This window comes from Parasteatoda tepidariorum, chromosome 6 (genome assembly GCF_043381705.1).
Source record: "Parasteatoda tepidariorum isolate YZ-2023 chromosome 6, CAS_Ptep_4.0, whole genome shotgun sequence".
In the NCBI taxonomy this organism is placed as follows: Eukaryota; Metazoa; Arthropoda; class Arachnida; order Araneae; family Theridiidae; genus Parasteatoda; species Parasteatoda tepidariorum.
Window position 1 is genome coordinate 72,916,900 of NC_092209.1, and position 20,973 is coordinate 72,937,872.

Genomic DNA, 20,973 nt, shown 5'->3' on the forward strand with positions numbered 1-20,973 from the left:
TCTAGTCTTCATTCCAGTTTCGTCATTCTAGTTAACACATCTCGCACATTTAAATGACGAGGAAACATTTTCGTCATATACTTGAGAGTTCGAGTTTCGTCTCAAATTACGTGACTTCGTGATGTAATGATTCTCAAAATTAACGGAAGATTGCTGAATCGTCAAAAGGGAGAATTTTATTTCTGAGAGTGTGCATGATTTTTCTTTATTCACAGCAATTGCAATTAAAAAAGTAAAGAGCACAATAGCCTTCATACATTGCATTGTAAAAAATTTCGAATCAAATTAGCAAATCTGCACTCTGTAATACGTAATACATAAAATCCATTATACCGTAAAATTCATTTTTACCGTAAAACTCATTTTTAACATAAAATCAATTTTTATCGTATAATCCATTTTTATCGTAAAATATTATACTGTAATTTTTCATTTTTACAGTTATATATTTTTTAATTAAAATGATTCAGTGATTTTATGGTAATTATTACAGTAGAATTTACGGTATATCAAATATTTTGTTCAGTAAAAATTCTGTTCAGTTCCGGTGAAAATGGATTTTACGGTAAATTCTACCGGTACTTTTTAGCGTAATTTGATCCGGAACTTTTTCACATTATACTAAAAATTATAAATTTTAATTACTTACATTAAAAAATTTACTGAATAAAAAATTTACAGAATTAAAAAATTTACTAAAAATTGGTGGAAAAGTAACCATGAAAATAAGTATTGATGTATCATGTTGTGTTGCAGTTACCCAATATTTGCTGTAGCACATTGAGCTATGTAGACCGAAATCTGCAACACAACTGAGCTAAAAGTACATTCTACCTTTTTTAATATTTAAATATTTTTTTTAATGGCGGTACTTGGGTCAATTTCCCATTGGCCTCAGAAATACCAGAATTGCTACTCTCTTACCGTTACCCAGCGGGCACTTGTGGCTATGCCACGGCAGTGGAGTAGCGTCGCCACGTCATACAAACCCGTTTATAGGGCGAGTTACATTTACACAGAAGAAAGGACATAGAACAGAGAGAGAGAGAGAGAGACAGTTACATCCATGCCAACGGTGGGATTCGAACCCACATCCACTGATCCTAATTAATCAGCAGCATTGATTTTAATCCTAATTTTTTTGTTGAAAACTTGTTTACTTAAGATATAAGCTAAAAAGGGTTTATTAATTACGAATGCGTTTTCAAATTATTATTCATTATTTTTGTTGAACAATTTATTTATTTGACTGGGATGCAACGAATTATGCAATTTTTCGATTTGTAGATCGTTATTCAATAAAATTAAATTTGATCTTTTAGATCAAACTAAACGTAAATTTAATTGAAATAGATTAAATAACAAAATTTTTTAAATTGGGTCTTTTATCTTCTAAAATTCAGATCTGATTATTTAAATACTTAAAGAAGATGCATTCATTTTAAGTTTTTCTCTTTATCCATTAAAATTTAGATTTGATTATTTAAATAAAATCAACTACAAGTTAATTACTTGAATGAAATGCAATTATGCAATATATTAATTTGAAGCTTTTTATAAGTTAAAACTTCAATTTAATCATTTAAATCAAATCAGATACAACTTATTTATTTGCAGCAGATGAAACTATACAATTTTTCGTGTTGTGCCTCTTTACCCAATAAAATTTACATCTGGAATCAAATGATTTTTCAGAGAGGGAAATGTAAACCTTACACTTAAAGCTATACATAATGTTATAATCCAACTCAACTTATAAGTTATTGAGAATTTTTATGTGTACGTTAAGGAGAAAATGCTTATGGATTTCTTTTCAAAGAGTATGTTACTCTTAACAACAATTAAGATTTTTTGATTAAAGTATAATAGCATTTTTAGATAACTTACGTGAGCATTGGGGTTCATCACTGTGAAAGTAAATGTAAGATGGACATCTTTCCATCTGGACGGAGCCCGGTGGAGAATCTCGCCAACATTTCCAACCATCCCAAGTACGAGGACAAACATATGGATCTATAAGATAATTAAAAAAATAATTCTGATTTCCGGATAATTTTTTAAAAAGAAATTTTAAGGTTAATTTTTTAATTAATACATCTATTTTATAACTTTTTTTAATCAATATATCTTCTCTTGTCTATAACAATGCCTTTTCGATGAAATTATGCGTTTCAAGTAAATTTTTAACAGTAGTTGTTTAATCAGTAATTATGATTTGTGTAATTCACGTAATAACACCTTAATAATTACTATTCACTGAAATTTGTGTAACAATTACATACTTTTCTACCTAGTTTGGTGACTTTATGTATTTCAATGGCACACAATAACACCGTAAAGGAAAAGGGAAGGGGACCTCATGAACAGTAGGACCATCACTAACTTGGCGATCTTGGCGACAATAACTTCATCTACCCTCTCGAAGTTTTGAGCTCCTAGATGCATTAAGAAATGTGTGTGTGAGATCTCAAGGAATTCACAAAATGCTTGGTGAAGGAGTCGCGGTGGCTCTGGGGATAGAGCGTTCGCCTCCCAATGAGGTTCCCCAGGTTCTAGTTCCAGCGGTGGCGTGTTGATACAAATTATACTCCCTGCTCGCACCGACCACAGTGCTGACGTAAAATCAGTGGTTGATGGATCATAGATTAGAGTCTCTTTGCTTTTGGGCTCACCGGGGTAGTTTTCGCGGTTTTTTTCCCGTGTAAAGCAAATACTTGTTAGTCAGAATATCAGAACGTCCTCCAACATGGTTAGTTTCTCGTAATACTTAATACAGAAGCTCCCTTGTCTTCCGGGTTGGGTTCAAAATTACAAGGTTTCGGAGTTGAACATTGATATCCGTAAACTCAGAATTGGGTCCGCGGTTTAACGCCAATTATTAAGGGAAAAAAAACGCTGGCTGAGGGGATAGAACGTTCGCTTCCCAATGAGATACCTCAGGTTCGAATTCCAGTGGTAGCTAGTTTATACGAATTCTGAACCCGGCTCGCACCAACCATAGAGCTGATGTAAAATATCCTCAGTGGTAGACGAATAATGAGTTAGAGTACCCCCTTGCTATCGGGCTAACCGTGAGAGGTTTACCTGGTTTTTCTCTCCTCCTAACGTAAATGCTGGTTAGTTCTTACAAAATGTTCTCTACGAAGGTTTGTTTGTTTCAATGCTTGATTCTGAATATTTGGTCTTGTTATTCTTTCTTTGGTTTAAAATAACAAGGCTACGGAGTTGAATATTGATAGTAGTATCTCAGAATTGGGTCGAGTGTTAAAAAAATTGTTATAAAATAACGGTACGAGTAAAAAAAATCGACTGTTATAAAATAAAATAATAAACGCTGGTCTACTTTCCCCCTGTAAAAGCAGTACGTGATGGATTATTTGGGTTTTGACATATGAATCAAGTATTATTTGTTTATATAGAATAACATAGCTTTATTCAGGGGACAGAAAAAAAAGTTTAAATTTGTTGCACAGTGATAATAACGATAAGATAGATAGTGCTTCTTACTAGCTTTAAATAAGTTATCATATTAAAAAATACTTACAACAATTCAGTAAATAATACAGATTTTTCTCTTAAATCTTTACTAAATATCACACAGAGGAAAAAATTCTGGTAAAATTGCCATACTGGACGGCAATGAAATTTCTTTAAAAAAAAAAAAATCGAAATTTTGGTATTACGAACAAAATATACTGCATTTAAACCATTCATTTGGTAATTTTTGTGTTTGTATGGTAATGATACCGGAAAATCTGATTTTCAAAATTACAGTTCTTATAACTAGACATTTAGTCAAAAATGCAAAACTGAATGGTTAACTTAACGGAATAAATGGACTTCATGCCATGTTCTAAAGTATCATGATGAAATTAAAAAAATTTACCATATTGATCAAATTTTATCTTATTTCAATAAAATATATTTTATTGTTAATTTTACTAAAATTATCACCACTGCGGTAAAAATTCTCGAGCTTTTTTGGTATTTCCATAGAACCAGAAACGCGGTAAATTTTACCATGTAGGTAGGTTTGACCACTTTTTTTTCTCAGTGCAGTAACTCATTGTCTCACTTATTCGGGTATTTTATTGATCAGTTTGGTCCGGAATTTTGAATTTAATGCTATTCTAATTGTACTGAATGCTACACTTGTGCACACGAGTTAACCAAACATTATGTGAGTGAAATTTGCATAATATGATATAATGATCAGAACTTTGTACTTAAATTCTAATTTTTCAATGTTCTAAAAAGAGATATTTATTTTTAACGACCTATTAAAAATATAAAAGAATATATGTACAAAAATATAAAAACACCTTTATAAGCAATAACTGCATGAATGTACCATACTTTGCATGCTTTTGATAAAAAAAAAAGAAAAAGGAAACAAGAAGTAATAAAATCAGTTTAAGTGAAATTCTCACCTTGTGAGGGAGGGGTACTTGTCATCATGTCGCAGCATTCTACCGCTGCTTTGCAGCATTTGATCCATAAATTTTTCAATTTTGTCGTTTTAAATGTTTTGAAGATGGGACTTGATGGGTCTGTGTAGGTGGCTTCATAAACTTCGTTTGTTTTGACGTTTCTCAGACCCGTTCCCGTGCCATCTAGCACAAGTTTTGTTCTGGAACAGATTGGAAGGATGTTCAGAATAATTAAAAATTACTCGCTATTTTTGTAAGCATGCGAGGGAAGAAACAAAGTGTCAGTATTTTAGGTGCCCAAGGTTAAACATAATAAGGGAAGTAAGATGTTCACCGGAACGAAAAAAAGATAATAATGGTTATAAATCACTGTTAGAACTTTTATTCTAAAATTAATGTAAAATAGCCGCCAGCAATCCGTCCATCCAATTAACCGTAAAGTTTACGGTAAAGAACACTTTTCTGACCTTTACGGTTTTGAAACTGATTATAACTAGTATGGTTAAAAAACTTTGAATGTAAAACTATACTGTTTTTTTTTAACCATTTCTAACTAAAATGGTTTCAAAACCTTAAAAATGAAATTTAACTGGACAATGGAGATAGTTTAGCAGCTATATAGTGCTGCCATCTACACTGTTAAAAATTCTGAGCCACATTGCACCAAAAATTGGTATTCATTTGCTGGTTACAAGGAATGGAGCTAAATTTTACCACATTTTGGTATTTTCACTAGCTCCAAATATCAGTAGAAGGTTGCACCAAGTATCAGTAGAAGGTTGCACCAAATATCATTAGAAGGTTGCACCAAATATCAGAAGAAGGTTGCATCAAATATCAGTAGAAGGTTGCACCAAATATCAGAAGAAGGTTGCACTAAATATCCGAAGAAGGTTGCATCAAATATCAGTAGAAGGTTGCACCAAATATCAGTAGAAGGTTGCACCAAGAGTAGGCGTTTTGAAGAAACAAAGCACCTATTTTCATTTCCTGAGACAAAATCTGACATTTCATTTCTATTTTTAAAATTTTAGAGATGTGGAATGATTAAAAATATGAGATGTTCGAAGACGTTTGTACCAGAAACTATGATATAATAGTAGCCAAGTGTTAGGAAGGTACTATAAAAATGTGAGTTTGTAAAAGAAAGGAAGAACTATGGAAAAAAGGGTGGTTTTAATGCAAAATAATCACTACTTATAAATGAAATTTAAATTATATTTGATATTAACTTTCTAATTTTATGATTTCAACTTTCATAAAGAAATAATTTAACGATTTTTCAGCTAAAAGCCTGTTTTTTGAACGTGTTCAAAAAATAGGCTTTACTCTGAAGAATCGTTATTTACACTTTATTGAACACAAAACTATATTAAAAACAAATTTTGAAGTTAACTTTGTCAAAAATGTAGATTTTTTGCATTTTAAGTTTAGAAAAAGAACTACTTGGAATTTTGGATCATAGTTTCTCGGATTCTAAGAAGTTATACTTCAGCGACAAATATTTGCAATTTAATACGCAGAACAAAACACTATCACAATTTTAAAACTAGTAATTTTTTTAAAGAAAATAATAATGATTTTTAATTTTATTCATTAAATTAATCAATTAATCACATTTATTTATACGTCCACAACATAGAATACAATGGGGAACAAATTTTTTGTTGCATTTATACAAACACTTGATCTTTGCCTAAATCAGGTGTGGAGATTTCAAATATGAAATTTTGTTCCTAAAGCTACGGATTTCTTTTAAGATTAAATTTTTAGTTTCGAAATGTTTCAGTATAAGAACGTTTTATATATTAGGGGTCACGTAAACGTTGATACAAACTTCTTGGGGAGTTATAGAGTACATTATCAGCATTAAAATTACATGCAAACTTATGCCCGAGAATATCTTCGTACGTGGCTGGGGGTGCTTCCCTATCTCACTTTATTATCTATTCAAAAGTACAAGATGAAACAGTTCACATCAGGGAAGCGACCCTAGCGGCGTATGACGTCATTTCCGGACATGGGTTGCTATGCAATTTCAATCCTGGTAATGTGCCCTAACTATGTTAATCCCCTGCAATGTATAACGTTTTTCATTTGGATTAAAAACATACTAAAAATGTTGTTTAAAAAACTGCAGATTAGAAGGAGAAACCGATGCAGTTTTTAAACCAATGTTACGAAAGTATTTAAGACCTGTTAAAAAATCCACTTCAATTAAAAATAAAATTAAACAAAAATATTCCCCAGTGTTGTTTGAATTTCTATAGCATACATTGATATATACAAAAATGTATCAACTAAATATTTATATTGGAATATATATAAAAAAAGATACAATATCTTAAATTATCCTGCAATAATGTAAATATTTATTTAGAAATTTAAAAATAATAATTACAAACAACATATAAAACAATATTTTGAAATATTTTACCGTAATGTAAATATTTATATAAAAATATATAAAAAAAAAATAACCGTAACAAAATATAATACAATGCTATGAAGTAATTGAGTGTAGTGAGTATTTTGTTGACTCAATTATTTTAAAAACCACCATAAATATTTTTAAGTTATAAAGACAAACAGTTTAAAATAGTTAAAGAAATGCTTACCCATTATCAAAAAGAAGTTCATCCATGTGTCTATAACAGCTTGCACATGAAAATAGGGCGAATTTGTCCGGATTTAATAAAGTACCGCCAGACACTCGACAAAAATGCTGATTTCTCATTTTTCCTCGGCTGCTTTCCACGTATTTTATTAGAAAAATCTGCAATAGAAAGCCTGTTGTAAATAATATTTTTCAGCTTTTCATTTTCCATTCTCATTTTAAGAGGTCTAAATTTTCAAAATAAATAACTGAACTACATATTCATGTTTTGAATCAAACATTTGATAGAATTACTTTTAAATAGGCATATTTATGATTGTTTGATGCACAGGAAGTGAGTCTTGTTTTTTTTTAAATAAAAAAATCATTAAAAACTAATTGAAAGTGTAAGAAATGGTATATTTTGCATTTTCCTGTGTAATTAAATTTAAATAAAGTAATTTTGTAATAGTTTTATCATTAGTGTCATACGTTTGTGTTTAAATAAAATACACCGTACTTTACTAAAACTATATCTGTGAAACTAAAAAAATGTAAGAGATAACACTGTTGTCATTGTTATCTTTTTAGGTTTGTTATTTTNAGATTTTGAAAATAATTCTTTCTAGTGGTAGCGAACCAAAGTAGAAATTTTTAAAGCAAATGGATCTCTCATAAAACTTTTATCAGAACTTAAGAATCTAGCCATATGGCCTGCACTTTTATAAGTAATAGTGGACAAGTTACGCTAAAATAAATTTTTTTTAAATATTAAGACATTAATTTTGCTACCGTCTGAAAAGAAGATTTCTGAAACTACGGAAATTCCGTAGCAGTTGGAGGTTATGCAGCTGTATAGTGCTGCCATTTACACTGTTAAAAATTCTGAGTCATGTTGCACCAAAAATTGGTATTAATTTGCTGGCTACATAAAATGGAGCTAAATTTTACCACATTTTGGTATTTTCACTAGCTCCAAATATCAGTTGAAGGTTGCACCAAATATCAGTAGAAGGTTGCACCAAATATCAGTAGAAGGTTGCACCAAATATCAGTAGAAGGTTGCACCAAAAGTAGGTATTTTGAAGAAACAAAACACCTATTTTCATTTTTTGAGATAAAATTTGACATTTTGATTCGATATTTTAAAATTTTAGAGATGTAGAGTGAGATTAAAAATATGAAATGTTTTAAGACGTTTGTACCAGAAACTATGATATAATAGTAGCCAAGCGTTACGAAGATACTATAAAAATGTGAATTTGTAAACGAGAGAAAGAACTAGGGGAAAAAAGTTGAATTTAATGCAAAATAATCACGAATTATAAGCGAAATTTAAATTATATTTAATATTTACTAAGATTTTAACTTTCATAAAGAAATAATTTAAAGATTTTTCAGCTAAAAGCCTGCTTTTTGAGCGCGATCAAGAAATTGGCTTTGCACTGAAAAATCGTTATTCACACTTTGTCGAACATAACACTTTATTGAAAACAAATTTTGAAGTTAACTTTGTTGAAAAATGTAGATTTTTTATTTTTTAAGTTTAGAAAAAAGACTGGATCTGATTTTGGATCCTAGTTTCTCCGATTTTAAGAAGTGGTACTTCAGCTACATATACTTGCAATTTAATATGTGGATCAAAACACTATGACAATTTTAAAACCAGTACATTTTTTAAAAGAAAATAATAATGATTATTAATTTTATTCATTAAATCAATAAATTAATCAGATTTATTTATACTTCCACAACATAAATACACTGGGGAACAAATTTTGTGTTGCATTTACACAAACACTTGATCTTGCCTAAATCGGGTGTGGGAATTTCAAATATGAAATTTTGTTCCTAAAGCTACGGATTTCCTTTAAAATTAAATTTTTAGTGTCTTTTTTTGTCGAAATGTTTCAGTTTAAGAACGTTATATATAACAGAGGGTCACATAAACGTTGCGACAAACTTCTAGGGGAGTTACAGAGCACATTATCAGCATTAAAATTACATGCGAACTTATGCCCGAGAATATCTCCGTACGTGGCTGGGGGTACTTCACTATCTCCTTTTATTATCTATTCAAAAGTACAAGATGAAACAGTTCATATCAGGGAAGCGACCCTAGTGGCGTATGACGATATTTCCGGACATGGGTTGCTATGCAATTTCAATCCTGGTAATGTGCCCTAACTATGCTAATCCCCTGCAATGTATAACGTTTTTTATTTGGACTAAAAACATACTAAAAATGTTGTTTAAAAAACTGTAGATTAGAAGGAGAAACTGATTGCAGTTTTTAATCCAATGTTACGAAAGTATTTGAGACCTGTTAAAAAATCCACTTCAACAGAAATAAAATTAAACAAAAATATTCCCCAGTGTTGTTTGAATTTCTATAACATACATTGATATATACAAAAATGTATCAATTAAATATTTATATGGGAATATATATATAAAAAAAAATACGATATCTTAAATTATCCTGCAATAATGTAAATATTTATTTAGAAATTTAAAAATAATAATTACAAACAACATATAAAACAATATTTTGAAATATTTTACCGTAATGTAAATATTTATATAAAAATATATAAAAAAAATAATAACCGTAACAAAATATAATACAATGCTATGAAGTAATTGAGTGTAGTGAGTATTTTGTTGACTCAATTATTTTAAAAACCACCATAAATATTTTTAAGTTATAAAGACAAACAGTTTAAAATAGTTAAAGAAATGCTTACCCATTATCAAAAAGAAGTTCATCCATGTGTCTATAACAGCTTGCACATGAAAATAGGGCGAATTTGTCCGGATTTAATAAAGTACCGCCAGACACTCGACAAAAATGCTGATTTCTCATTTTTCCTCGGCTGCTTTCCACGTATTTTATTAGAAAAATCTGCAATAGAAAGCCTGTTGTAAATAATATTTTTCAGCTTTTCATTTTTCATTCTCATTTTAAGAGGTCTAAATTTTCAAAATAAATAACTGAACTACATATTCATGTTTTGAATCAAACATTTGATAGAATTACTTTTAAATAGGCATATTTATGATTGTTTGATGCACAGGAAGTGAGTCTTGTTTTTTTTTAAATAAAAAAATCATTAAAAACTAATTGAAAGTGTAAGAAATGGTATATTTTGCATTTTCCTGTGTAATTAAATTTAAATAAAGTAATTTTGTAATAGTTTTATCATTAGTGTCATACGTTTGTGTTTAAATAAAATACACCGTACTTTACTAAAACTATATCTGTGAAACTAAAAAAATGTAAGAGATAACACTGTTGTCATTGTTATCTTTTTAGGTTTGTTATTTTACTGATAACATCATAAATAAAAACAAATATATTTTTTAAAATTATTTTGCAGAGTTTGAACTGAATTCAAAATAGCTAATGTCAATAAAGGAAGTAATGGGAAACTAAATGCTTGAATGGAAATGGTGACGTAGGACTATTAAAACCATTTGTTAAAACTATTTGCTAGAGACGTAATTTCTTTATTACGTCGTAGAGACAAAAAAATTAATTTTAGTAAAATATTTTTATTTTAAATGAAGAATGTCTTTAAAAACTAACACATAGTTAATTGTTAATATTCTACATATAACAAACACTACATCAATATTAACAAAAGAAAAAGTTTTTAAGAATAGAGAAAATAAAAGAGCGAATTTAAAAATTTCAATAAGATCGTTCGGGAGACAGGTCGGAAAATGTCTTTAATTTTTTTTTACTGATTTATCATTAGCCTTTGTTTTAAATTAAATTACGGACGATTCTGTTTACTCAAAAATTTTTACGCTAAAATTAGTAATGTTTGCTAACTTGCAGCTATGTTTAATCAAAAAAGGAGTGTATTGAACGTTGTTTTAAATTTAATTTTATTTTATTCATTTCATCACCTAAGCTCAATAATTAACGTGGACGTGGTTTAGTCACCAAATTAGCATTACTATAGTTATCTGAAACCATGTGATAAATTTATTTATAGTTATGCTTTTGAAACGTGTTTCTATAAAACTAAGTAATTTTAAATCAAGGGCAATTGAAGTGCAAGTTAGGTTCGAAGAGGCAAATTTAATGGAGAAAGGATAATTAATTGTTTCTGTTAACTATAAGAAAAACGCATAATATTATTGACCCAATTGAATAATTAATTTTATTAAAAGGTATTACTAAAATTAATTATTATAACTTCTATTGTGGCTATAGGTTCTGTTTTAATAGGTACCAAATGTACTAAGAAAGACATTTAATTTTAGTACTATGGAACCTAATATGACGGTACTGTAGTGACATGTTTTTTACGGTCTCCCAAAACGGAGCGTAGAAAGTTTGAGAATTTCATATAATATTTTTGATAAGTAAAAATCTTTTGAAATTTATTTTATGGTAAAAAATGAACGCAAATTTGTTAGAAAGTCTCTCTCCACATATGTCAAGAGATATACTCACAAGATCTTTTAAAGAAAGCTCTAAATTCAGAATGTGAAAATCAATGACATACGAGGAAACATTTTGCACATTCTTTATAACTTTGCGGGAATTATTTGGAACATGTTTTATATTACAAAGTAAACGACAATTCGTTAGAAAACAACCATATATGTCAAAAAATATTTATAATATACTTAATACAAACCCCCAACAAAGAAAGTACCTCTCCAGGGAGCTATAGGCCAATAGCTCTTACCAGTATTATTTGCAAAATCATAGAAAAAATGATCCTCAAACGGCTTACTTACCATCTGGATGCGAACAACCTCTCACCTCCTGAACAATATGGTTTCAGAGAGGGACATTGCACCACAGACCAGGTGCTCTACTTCTGCCAAAAGATTAGGGACGCCCACAACAGAAACCCACTCACCATACCATTGCAGCTTTCTTAGGTCTCTCCAAGGCTTTCGACAGAGTGTGGAATCAAAAATTAATTATCAAACTTTTTGATGTTTTCGGAATCAACGGAAGAGCACTGAATTGGATCTATGATTTTTTAAGGAATAGAGTTATCAAAGTCAAGTTCAATGGTACTTGTAAATCTAGAAGCTTTAAACTACACCAAGGAGTCCCTCAGGGGTCAGTGTTAAGTCCTACCCTGTTCTCACTCTTTTTGAAAGGAATCGAGAGCATCATACCTAAAGACTACGACATTGGCATTTTTGCAGACGATATTGTCCTCTAGAATTCAGGCCCTGACCTACAACAAATTGAGGACACTATTAACAGAGTACTCACTAACATCAGTGCTTTTGCCACCAGTCACAAAATGTGCTTTAACCCTTCAAAGTCCACAGTGGGGTTTTTCACTACCAACAGGAAACTCTACAATTATCAACCTCATATCATGTTGGACCATCAACCACTTGCAGTTGAAAAACACCCGAAATATCTAGGATTTGTCTTAGATCCAGAGATTCTAAGTAATAAACACATCGACCATCTTGTACTAAAGGCAAGGAAACGTCTTATCAGGGAGAGACTGGGGTGCTGATGCCTCGACCCTTAGAAGCACCTACATCACTCTTTTACGGCCTATTCTGGAATATGGATTCCCTATCTACAGTTGTGCTTCCCATACAAATCTGCAAAAACTAGAGAGAATCCAACTCAGAGCTGCGCGGATCATCACTGGCCTCCGAAATTCCTGTCCTGGTGATATTGTACTGATTGAGGCTGACCTGCAACCTTTGAGCCTCCGAAGAAGGGCATGCATGGTAAAATATTACAGCCCAAGTATTTTCGTCCAACATAACTTTTGGAAACGTGGAACAGCACTTCCTCAAACAGAGCAAGGACCCTGCGGAAGGTCTTTCGGAGGTGTCTTTCAACACCGATCTCCCGGTGGCTGTCAACAAGCAAAATGATCACCCTGCAGTTCTTAGACAAGCAACACTTGTGAGAATCTACACTATCCCAACGGAGGCTGCTCAAATATACACGGATGGAAGCAAGGACGAAGACAATCACACCGGGAGTGGGATCTTCATAAAAACGCAGATGAGCGAAATTAAGATCCAGAAAAGGAATCCGGACCACTGTTTCGTTTTTAGGAGCGAGCTTATCGCCATCGATGATGGACTTGCCTCAATACTGTCTCTTTCAATTCCGAAAGATATTTGGATCCTTACCGACAGTAGGCGCGCTGTTCAGCACTTGGCTAGCTGGCACAGAGTTAGGGACAATACTAGCACGAACATCCTTTGTAAACTTTTACACCTCTCCAAATATTGTCGAATTCATGTACAATGGATACCCTCACACGTAGATATATCAGGCAATGAAATGGCAGATAGTCTTGCCAAGGCAGGTGCAGCTGAGGCCACTGCGCCTCCAGTGTCTCTTACCTCCTCAGAGCTCTTCTCCATTGCTAAAGCCAAAAATAAATCAGCATGGCTCACTCCACCCAGTCACAATTGGTACCAGGGTACCAGACCGGGTAGCTGTTTGACAGCTGACAAAGACCGTCAGTCTCAAACCGCCATCACACGTCTCCGCTGTGGACACCTGATATCACTGAGGTACTCTGGAGGAGAAAAGTGCTTTTCCCTCTGTACCAAGTGCTCTTCGGCCCAGGCATCCCCTGAACATCTACTGGACTGCCTCGGTCATTTAAAACAATACTTAATTGAAAGACCCTTACTTGTTTTAGATTTTTTAAAGGTGAACAATGTCATGGACCTTGTCTAGCTAGGCTAGAAATGGGGATTTGAAAGAAGAAGACTTTCAGAATTTTTTTAAATATGCTTTGTACAGTTCAAAACTATATAGCTAAAAGCTCGTATACCTGAATTCAAAGCATACATATCAATAAAATTAAAAGAATATATTGCGAAATTTTTATAATTTTTGCTTAGCAGAATTCATTTGAAACTTATTTTATGTAAAAACGAGTGCATCCATTTATTAGAAATTATCCATATGCGTCAAAATACGTCAAGAAAAAGGCTTGTTTAGTCCAAAACATTTAATTAAGAACACCTAGGTGGCTAACATCAAGGAGGACACATTGACAATTCTTTTATAATCTTTTGTAATGCAGAGATTGTTTTAAACTCGGATTGTATTAAAAATGTGAGTGGAGTTTTTAGAAAATACCTTTATACGTAATGAAATATTTATAAAAAGTTTTCAGAGGAACCTTGTACAGTCAGAAATACACTAAATTCAGAGCAGGTATATTGCTAGCATAACGGAGGGCATTTTGCGAATTTTTTATAATTTAATTACTCAAAAATGATTTGAAACTTCTTTTATATTAAAAAGTCAATATCCTTTAATTAGAAAATGTCCATACCTTTTAAAAATATTAAACGAAATTTTTTTTTAAAAAAAAAGCTTGTTTCGATCAGAATATGCTAAGGCTCTGAACTATATAGAGTTAACACTAGGCGGAATTGCAAAAGAGCAAGAATTTGCTAGAGAATACTTATATATTTATACTTATATGTACATAAAACTTTTTCGAAGTTAGCAAGTTTCGTTTAAAGCATGTCAAATTATAAACTTATACACTGTATAAAATTACCGTGTGCATTACTGGCATTTTGGGAGCATCATCCGTAACATCTATTTTCGTAAAATCCATTTTTACCGTAAAATATTATACCGCAATTTTTAGAGTAATATTTACTTAGAGTGATTCTAAACCTAAAAAACCTAACGTGGAAACCCTGAGTAAATTGTAGGAGTGAATATATTTTTTAGTTTAAAAATTGACAACAGTTCATCAAAATAAATTCAGATTGAACTTTTTTATAATTTGAAACATATTTCCCCGTCTTTTTACGTTGTTCAATGAAGTCTATAAAGATATTTTTTCAAGATAAACCAAGTTTTCTGAGTTATGTTCACAATTTTTAATCACTTAACAACTTAACAAATATATTTTTTTAAGACAGGTATTTTCATCGAATTTTCGATCTTTCAATAAGCATCGCTTCCACGGCAAGATTAAAAAGAAATTAAAAAAACTAAAAACATAGATAAGGTTTCTTTTTGTTCTTATATTTTGGTATGACTCATTGTCTCCTTATGTATCAATCACAATCTTATTGTTGTTCTTTAGCTTATTGTTGTCTAAAACTTAGGTTATCTTCGGTGTTCAATAACTATAGCTTTCTATTGTGAAAAGCAACTTCAATTATAACACACTACATGGAAACCCTGAGTTAATTTTAGATATGTTTGAGGAATCGAATTTGGAATAAAAAAGGAAAATTCATCGAAATGGAATTCTAATGGAATGGAAATGTAGGGATCGAGTATGAAAATAGAATTTAACTTTCATAGCATTTTACCTCGTTAGCAAAGTATACTGCATAAAATTCCGAATCAAATTGTGGTATAAAGTACTGGCACCCTGAGTTTAGCATTCTAAAAATTCATTTTTACCGTAAAATTTTATATTATAATTATTACAGTAATATTTATTTAATTAGAGTGATTCAGTGATTTTACGGTAAATATTACTGTAAAAATTACGGTATATCAAATTTTTAGTTCCGTAACATACTCCAGTGAAAATAGATTTAATGGTAAAATGCACCGGCACCCTGAGTGCCAGTACGTTTTACCGTTATTTGATCCGGAATTTCTTACAGTGTATATCAGTAATATTACGGAAGGACATTTTGCAAATTTTTATAATTTTTTGCAATGCACTATTCATTTAATCTTTGTTTTATATTAAAAAGAATGTTTAAATTTGTAAGAAAATATCCGTATATGTCAAGAAATATGTATAGGAAAATTATAAAAAGCTTCTTTACACTGTAAAAAAATTAAGGTAAAAAGTACCGACCCTCAGAGTGCCAGTACTTTTTACCATAAAATCCAGTTTTGCTGTAATATTTTATGAAACAAAAAAGGCTATCATACAGTAGTTTTTACAGTATTTTCTGTAATAAAATCTCTGAATGACTGTAATTATTAAATATTACTGTAAAAATTACATTATAAAATTTTAAGGTTCAAATGAATTTTGCAGTAAAAGTGATTTTTCGGATCCTGCACTCAGACTTTTACAGTTATTTGATCCGGAATTTTTCACAGTATAGTCCAGAATATTCAAAAGCTCAGAGGAACTGAAATCCTCGTTGACTGTTAGATATACTGCTAACAAAAGGAAGAATACTTTTGTAAATATTTTACAATTTTTAGCAATGCAGAAATCAGATAAGACTTGTTTTAAATTTAAAAAGCGTCAATTTGTAAGAAAATATCCATATACGTCACGAAATATTTATAGAAAAGTTTTCTAAAAAACTTCAGCCCAAAGCTGTTTAAATTTCGAATGTATATATCATATATCAGTACAATATTGTGAACATTTTGCTATTTTCATTTAATTCTTTGCATTTCGGAAGTCATCTGAAACTTGTTTATGTTAAAAAGTGATCGTAAACTTTTTAGAAAATGCATACATATATGCCAAGAATTATATAAAATTAAAATATTGTTGGAAAAAATAGTTTATCTGAAACTTTTCCTGTAAGAAATGTGCCGTAAGTATTTGTAAATACTTAAACTTTATAAAACAATGCTAGTAGCTTTAATGACACTTATCCAAAAACGTGATTGCCGTAACATTCTAAAAATTAAAATGTATAATGTTAAAATTTCTAATAATCGATTGACTTAATTGCTAACTAAAATTAAATATTTCTTAATTTTATGTATTTTTCATGCTTGAAAAGATAGCTTTTTATAGATATAAAATATAGCATTAGAATTCGACAATTCAATAGCATAAAAATCTACTTTACAAGACCAGAAGTCAAGAACCTAGAATTCTTTTTGAGAGTTTTGATTTTTTTGAGGCGATAACATTCATACTCGTTGATAAAAAATGGTTTATTTGATAAAATATCTTTTGTAAATAAAATTAAATCCTCATTGACTGTTAGGTTATCTAGAGGTTCTGATTTAACAATATTTGTAATAGTGATAATCTTATTGGAACCTGATATGATAGTTCGATTTCTTTGAATTATGCATAAGTGTTTATTCATGTTTCAAAGCAATAATTTTATGAAAACATGATACTACTGTCTGTTTTTTTTAAATTAAGCATATGTGTTCAGTCTATAGATGTTAAAACGTTTGAAAGTTCTATACCTTCACAGTTATATACAGTTGTTAGGATTTCGGAATAAATCTACAGACCACGACTTCAACTTTGCGAACCGTATTAACATGCCCTTAAATCCTCACATTGCGTAAAAAGATCAGTTTATGAAGTTTTAAAACATGTTTTTTAATCTTCATGACATAATGTTATTTTGATTTGTAATCATAATATTTTAAAACAAAAACTAAGTATAAATTTACTACATGATGCACGTAGCAATAAAATAAACTATACGAAGATTAATTTTAAATTATAATCATAATATTTTTAAGCTAAACAAACTATTAACTGTAAATTAACAACATGATGCACGTAACAATAAAATACTATAAAATAAATTGTATAAAGATTAACTTTAAATTTTAATTGCACTATTTTTAAGCAAAAATGAACTATGAAAACGCTTGAAATCAAAAAAGAACAAAATGTAGAACAGCTTAATATTATTTTAATAAGCGCAACTTTTATACTGTATCTGTATATTATTGCTAAAAAGACTGTTGAATGTGTAGATTATTTATTAAAAAACAATTAAAAATAGCAAGATGCCTTTCATACATATTTTTTATACAATAACAAAGATCTTTCTCATAGTTTATTTAAAAAAATAGACTAGCTCATTATCTTACGGTGGTAGTAAATAAAAGAAAAATCTCAAAAAAGAAAAAAAGGAAAAGAAATGTAAACTACAAAGATAAAGAAAACCCTAAAATAGAAATATTATTCTCAACTATCATTATTTTGCAATTAGACTAGTTGGGTGGTCAAAAGGATGAGAAAAATTTAAAATCTGATATAATACTTTAAAATACTTTAAAAGTGTTAATTAATAATACTTTAAAAGTGACAGTTATTCACTGGATGTGATAGGGCAAGGTTATAGATCTTCTTATTAATATTATCATTGTTACATTATTAAATATAAATAGAAGATTTTAGATATACAGTTTTAATTTTACTCATTTTAAAAATGATATAAATAAATTTTGTTTCTAGCACTTTTCACACTGAGAAAAAAGTATGGTCAAAACTACCAGAATATGGCAAACATATTTCTGGCTCCATGGGAACACCAAAAAGCTTGGTAATTTTTACCGATGCACTTTGGTAATGATTTCGGTAAAATTAACAATAAATATGGTATTATAATATGCAATAAAATTTAATAATTTTATTATGATACCTTAGCTGAATGGCATATTCAGATAAGTTGACTTTTCAATCTTGTATTTTTTACTAAATTTGTGGTAATAAGAACTATAATTTTGAAAACCAGAACTTCTGGTAAACTGCTACCATATGAAAGGAAAAAGTTTCAATGAATGGTTTAAATATGGTTTTATTAAACAAATTTCTTTACCAGAATTTTTCTAGAATTGTTTTCACCTTGCAATAAAATAAATTATACTAAGATTAGTTTTAAATTATACTAAGATTAGTTTTAAATTATAATCATATTATTTTTAAGCAAAAACAAACTATAAACTGACAACGTAATGCACGTAACAGTAAAATAAATTATGCAAAGATAATTTTAAATAATAATTATAATATTTTAAACAAAAACAGGCAAGAAGCTGAAAACTAACTACATGATTCACGTTTTAATAAAAAGCAATGAAATAAATTATTCAAAGATAAATTCTAAATTATAATTATACTATTTTTGAGCAAAAGCGAACTATAAAAACGCTAGTAATAAAAAACATTCAAAAGATAGAACAGCTTAATATTATTATACTGAGCTGAGCTTAGAACTGTATCTGGATTACATATTATTTTTAACAAAACTGTAGCTTGTATAAATTATTTATTAAAAATCAATTAAAAAAGTTGCATGATGCCTTGCATACGTATTTTCATACTATAGCGAAGTTCTTCTTCATAGTTTATTAAGGAAAAATAGACTAGCGAGTTACCTTATAATAATAGTAAATAAAGCAAAAATCTCAAAGAAAAAGAAGGAAAAACAAAAAACAAAACAGAAACGAAAAGAAGAAGAAGAAAAGAAACATAAACAACAAAGATGAAAAAGACGAAAATGGAAATATTGCACACAACTATCATTATTTTGTAATTAGATTTGTTGAGTAGTCAAAAGGATGAGACAAATCTGAGAAGAGGAAATAATTAGTATTTAATAATGTTTTAGAAGTGACAGTTATTCACTGGATGCATTAGAGCAAGGTTGCAGTTTTTTCTTATCAGTATTATCATCATTGCACTATTAAATACATATAGAAGAATTTAGCTATGCAAGTTTAATTTTACTCATTTTAATAAAGGAATAAATAAGTTTTGTATCTAGCACTTATCGCACCGAGAAAAAGTTTGGTCGGAACTACTAGAATATGGTAAAATTTACTTTAACTCTATAGGAACGTCAGGAAGCACAGTAATTTTCAACAAAGCACTTTGGTAATGATTTTGGCAAAATTAACAATAAAATAGGGAAATATTTGATAATTTTACCATTTTAGAGCATGGCATAAAAACCATTTATTCGATTAAATTTACTTTTCAGCTGTGCATTAAAACTAAAGAGTGGTTACCAAAGTAACTAAAACAGTGGTTATAGGAACTATAAACATTTAAACAAGAATTTACGGTAAACCGTTACCATAGAAATAGAAAAATTACCATCGAATTGTTTAAATACCGTATATTTTAGTTTTGGAATTATTATTATTATTTTTTTTACCAATAAGCTCACTACCATTCAGTGCGGTAATTCTACCAGAATTTTTTTCTCTGTGTATATTTTACAAAAATCATGTGACTGATATTAATAATGTCTTTAAAAGAGTGAAGTTGTATTTAGCTTTATGAAAAGAGGAAAACCATCTAAAAAGAGTTTTATGTATAGAAAAACATAAAATTCTTAATACTGTTAGATGTTTTCTGGTTTGCTTTTCTTTGAAAAAAATAGGTACAATAATAAAAATATTATTCTATTATGAGTAATTTTTTACTTGTTTTTCTGCACGAATAAAATTTTTTATATATGCTGAAATAACGTAATCCATAACCGAAAGGATATCCGTTACATATTATTATATCATTTCAGTAAATATCTAAACTCAGTATTAAGTACATGATAAAAAATTTTCGAAAAAAATTTTTTGAATTATATTTTTACAAACATCCAAATATTGCAACCAATGAAATAAACTGGTACATTTTGAGCCAAATACATATGTTGAAAACAATGTACTGTATTGAATAATGTAGTATATTGAAAAACAGGTTTAAACTCTTAAAAACACGCTGAAGGTAAAAACAGAAAATAAGATTAAGTAAATCTGAAGATTGTAAATACGATTAAAAAGAAGTTGTGAGGTGAATAAAGTGACGAATACGCTTTAAAACAAAGTATAAGAAAAAAGTTATTGAGGTTAATAATTTAACGTAATTATCTCGTTAATAATCTAAGCATCTTCCTAATAATTTTGATTGTTTTATCCATTTAACTACGCAATTATTTAATTCAATTGTCAAGTTAATAATACTGATAACTAATATTTTTTAAATTTCATTAATCTTGATGTTTTTGTCTAGTTACATTGTTGTCGATCTTATTCATTTGTATTAAATCTAATTATTTAATTAATAATTTCGCAATTTTAATCAAAGGATCTTGTTAATAACTTTTATGATTTAATCCAATTATTTCGTTCCCAATCTTGATGAATTACCTTTTTTAACTAATCTTTATTTAGTCTAGTCCATTTAGTCTTAATTTAGTCTACTTATTTTGTTAATAATTTTAATAATTTAAATTCTCATGTTCCTAATATTTTTA

General features: G+C 29.5%; 1 protein-coding gene across 2 annotated transcripts in view; it reads right to left on the reverse strand.

Annotated features, from left to right (window-relative positions):
* The window catches only part of LOC107439434 (calcitonin receptor), a 60,464-nt gene that overhangs the window by 26,248 nt on the left and 13,243 nt on the right, over positions 1–20,973 (reverse strand). The window contains exons 1-3 of one of the 2 annotated variants that reach the window (XM_043039961.2): positions 7,049–7,204; positions 4,431–4,630; positions 1,888–2,013 (exon numbers count right to left, since the gene is read on the reverse strand). In XM_043039961.2, the coding sequence (XP_042895895.1) occupies positions 1,888–2,013; positions 4,431–4,630; positions 7,049–7,167 (445 nt within the window). In that variant the 5' untranslated portion in view covers positions 7,168–7,204. Of the gene's footprint in view, positions 1–1,887; positions 2,014–4,430; positions 4,631–7,048; positions 7,205–9,773; positions 9,932–20,973 lie in introns of those variants that run through there. The other variant, XM_043039960.2, reaches the window with a different exon arrangement.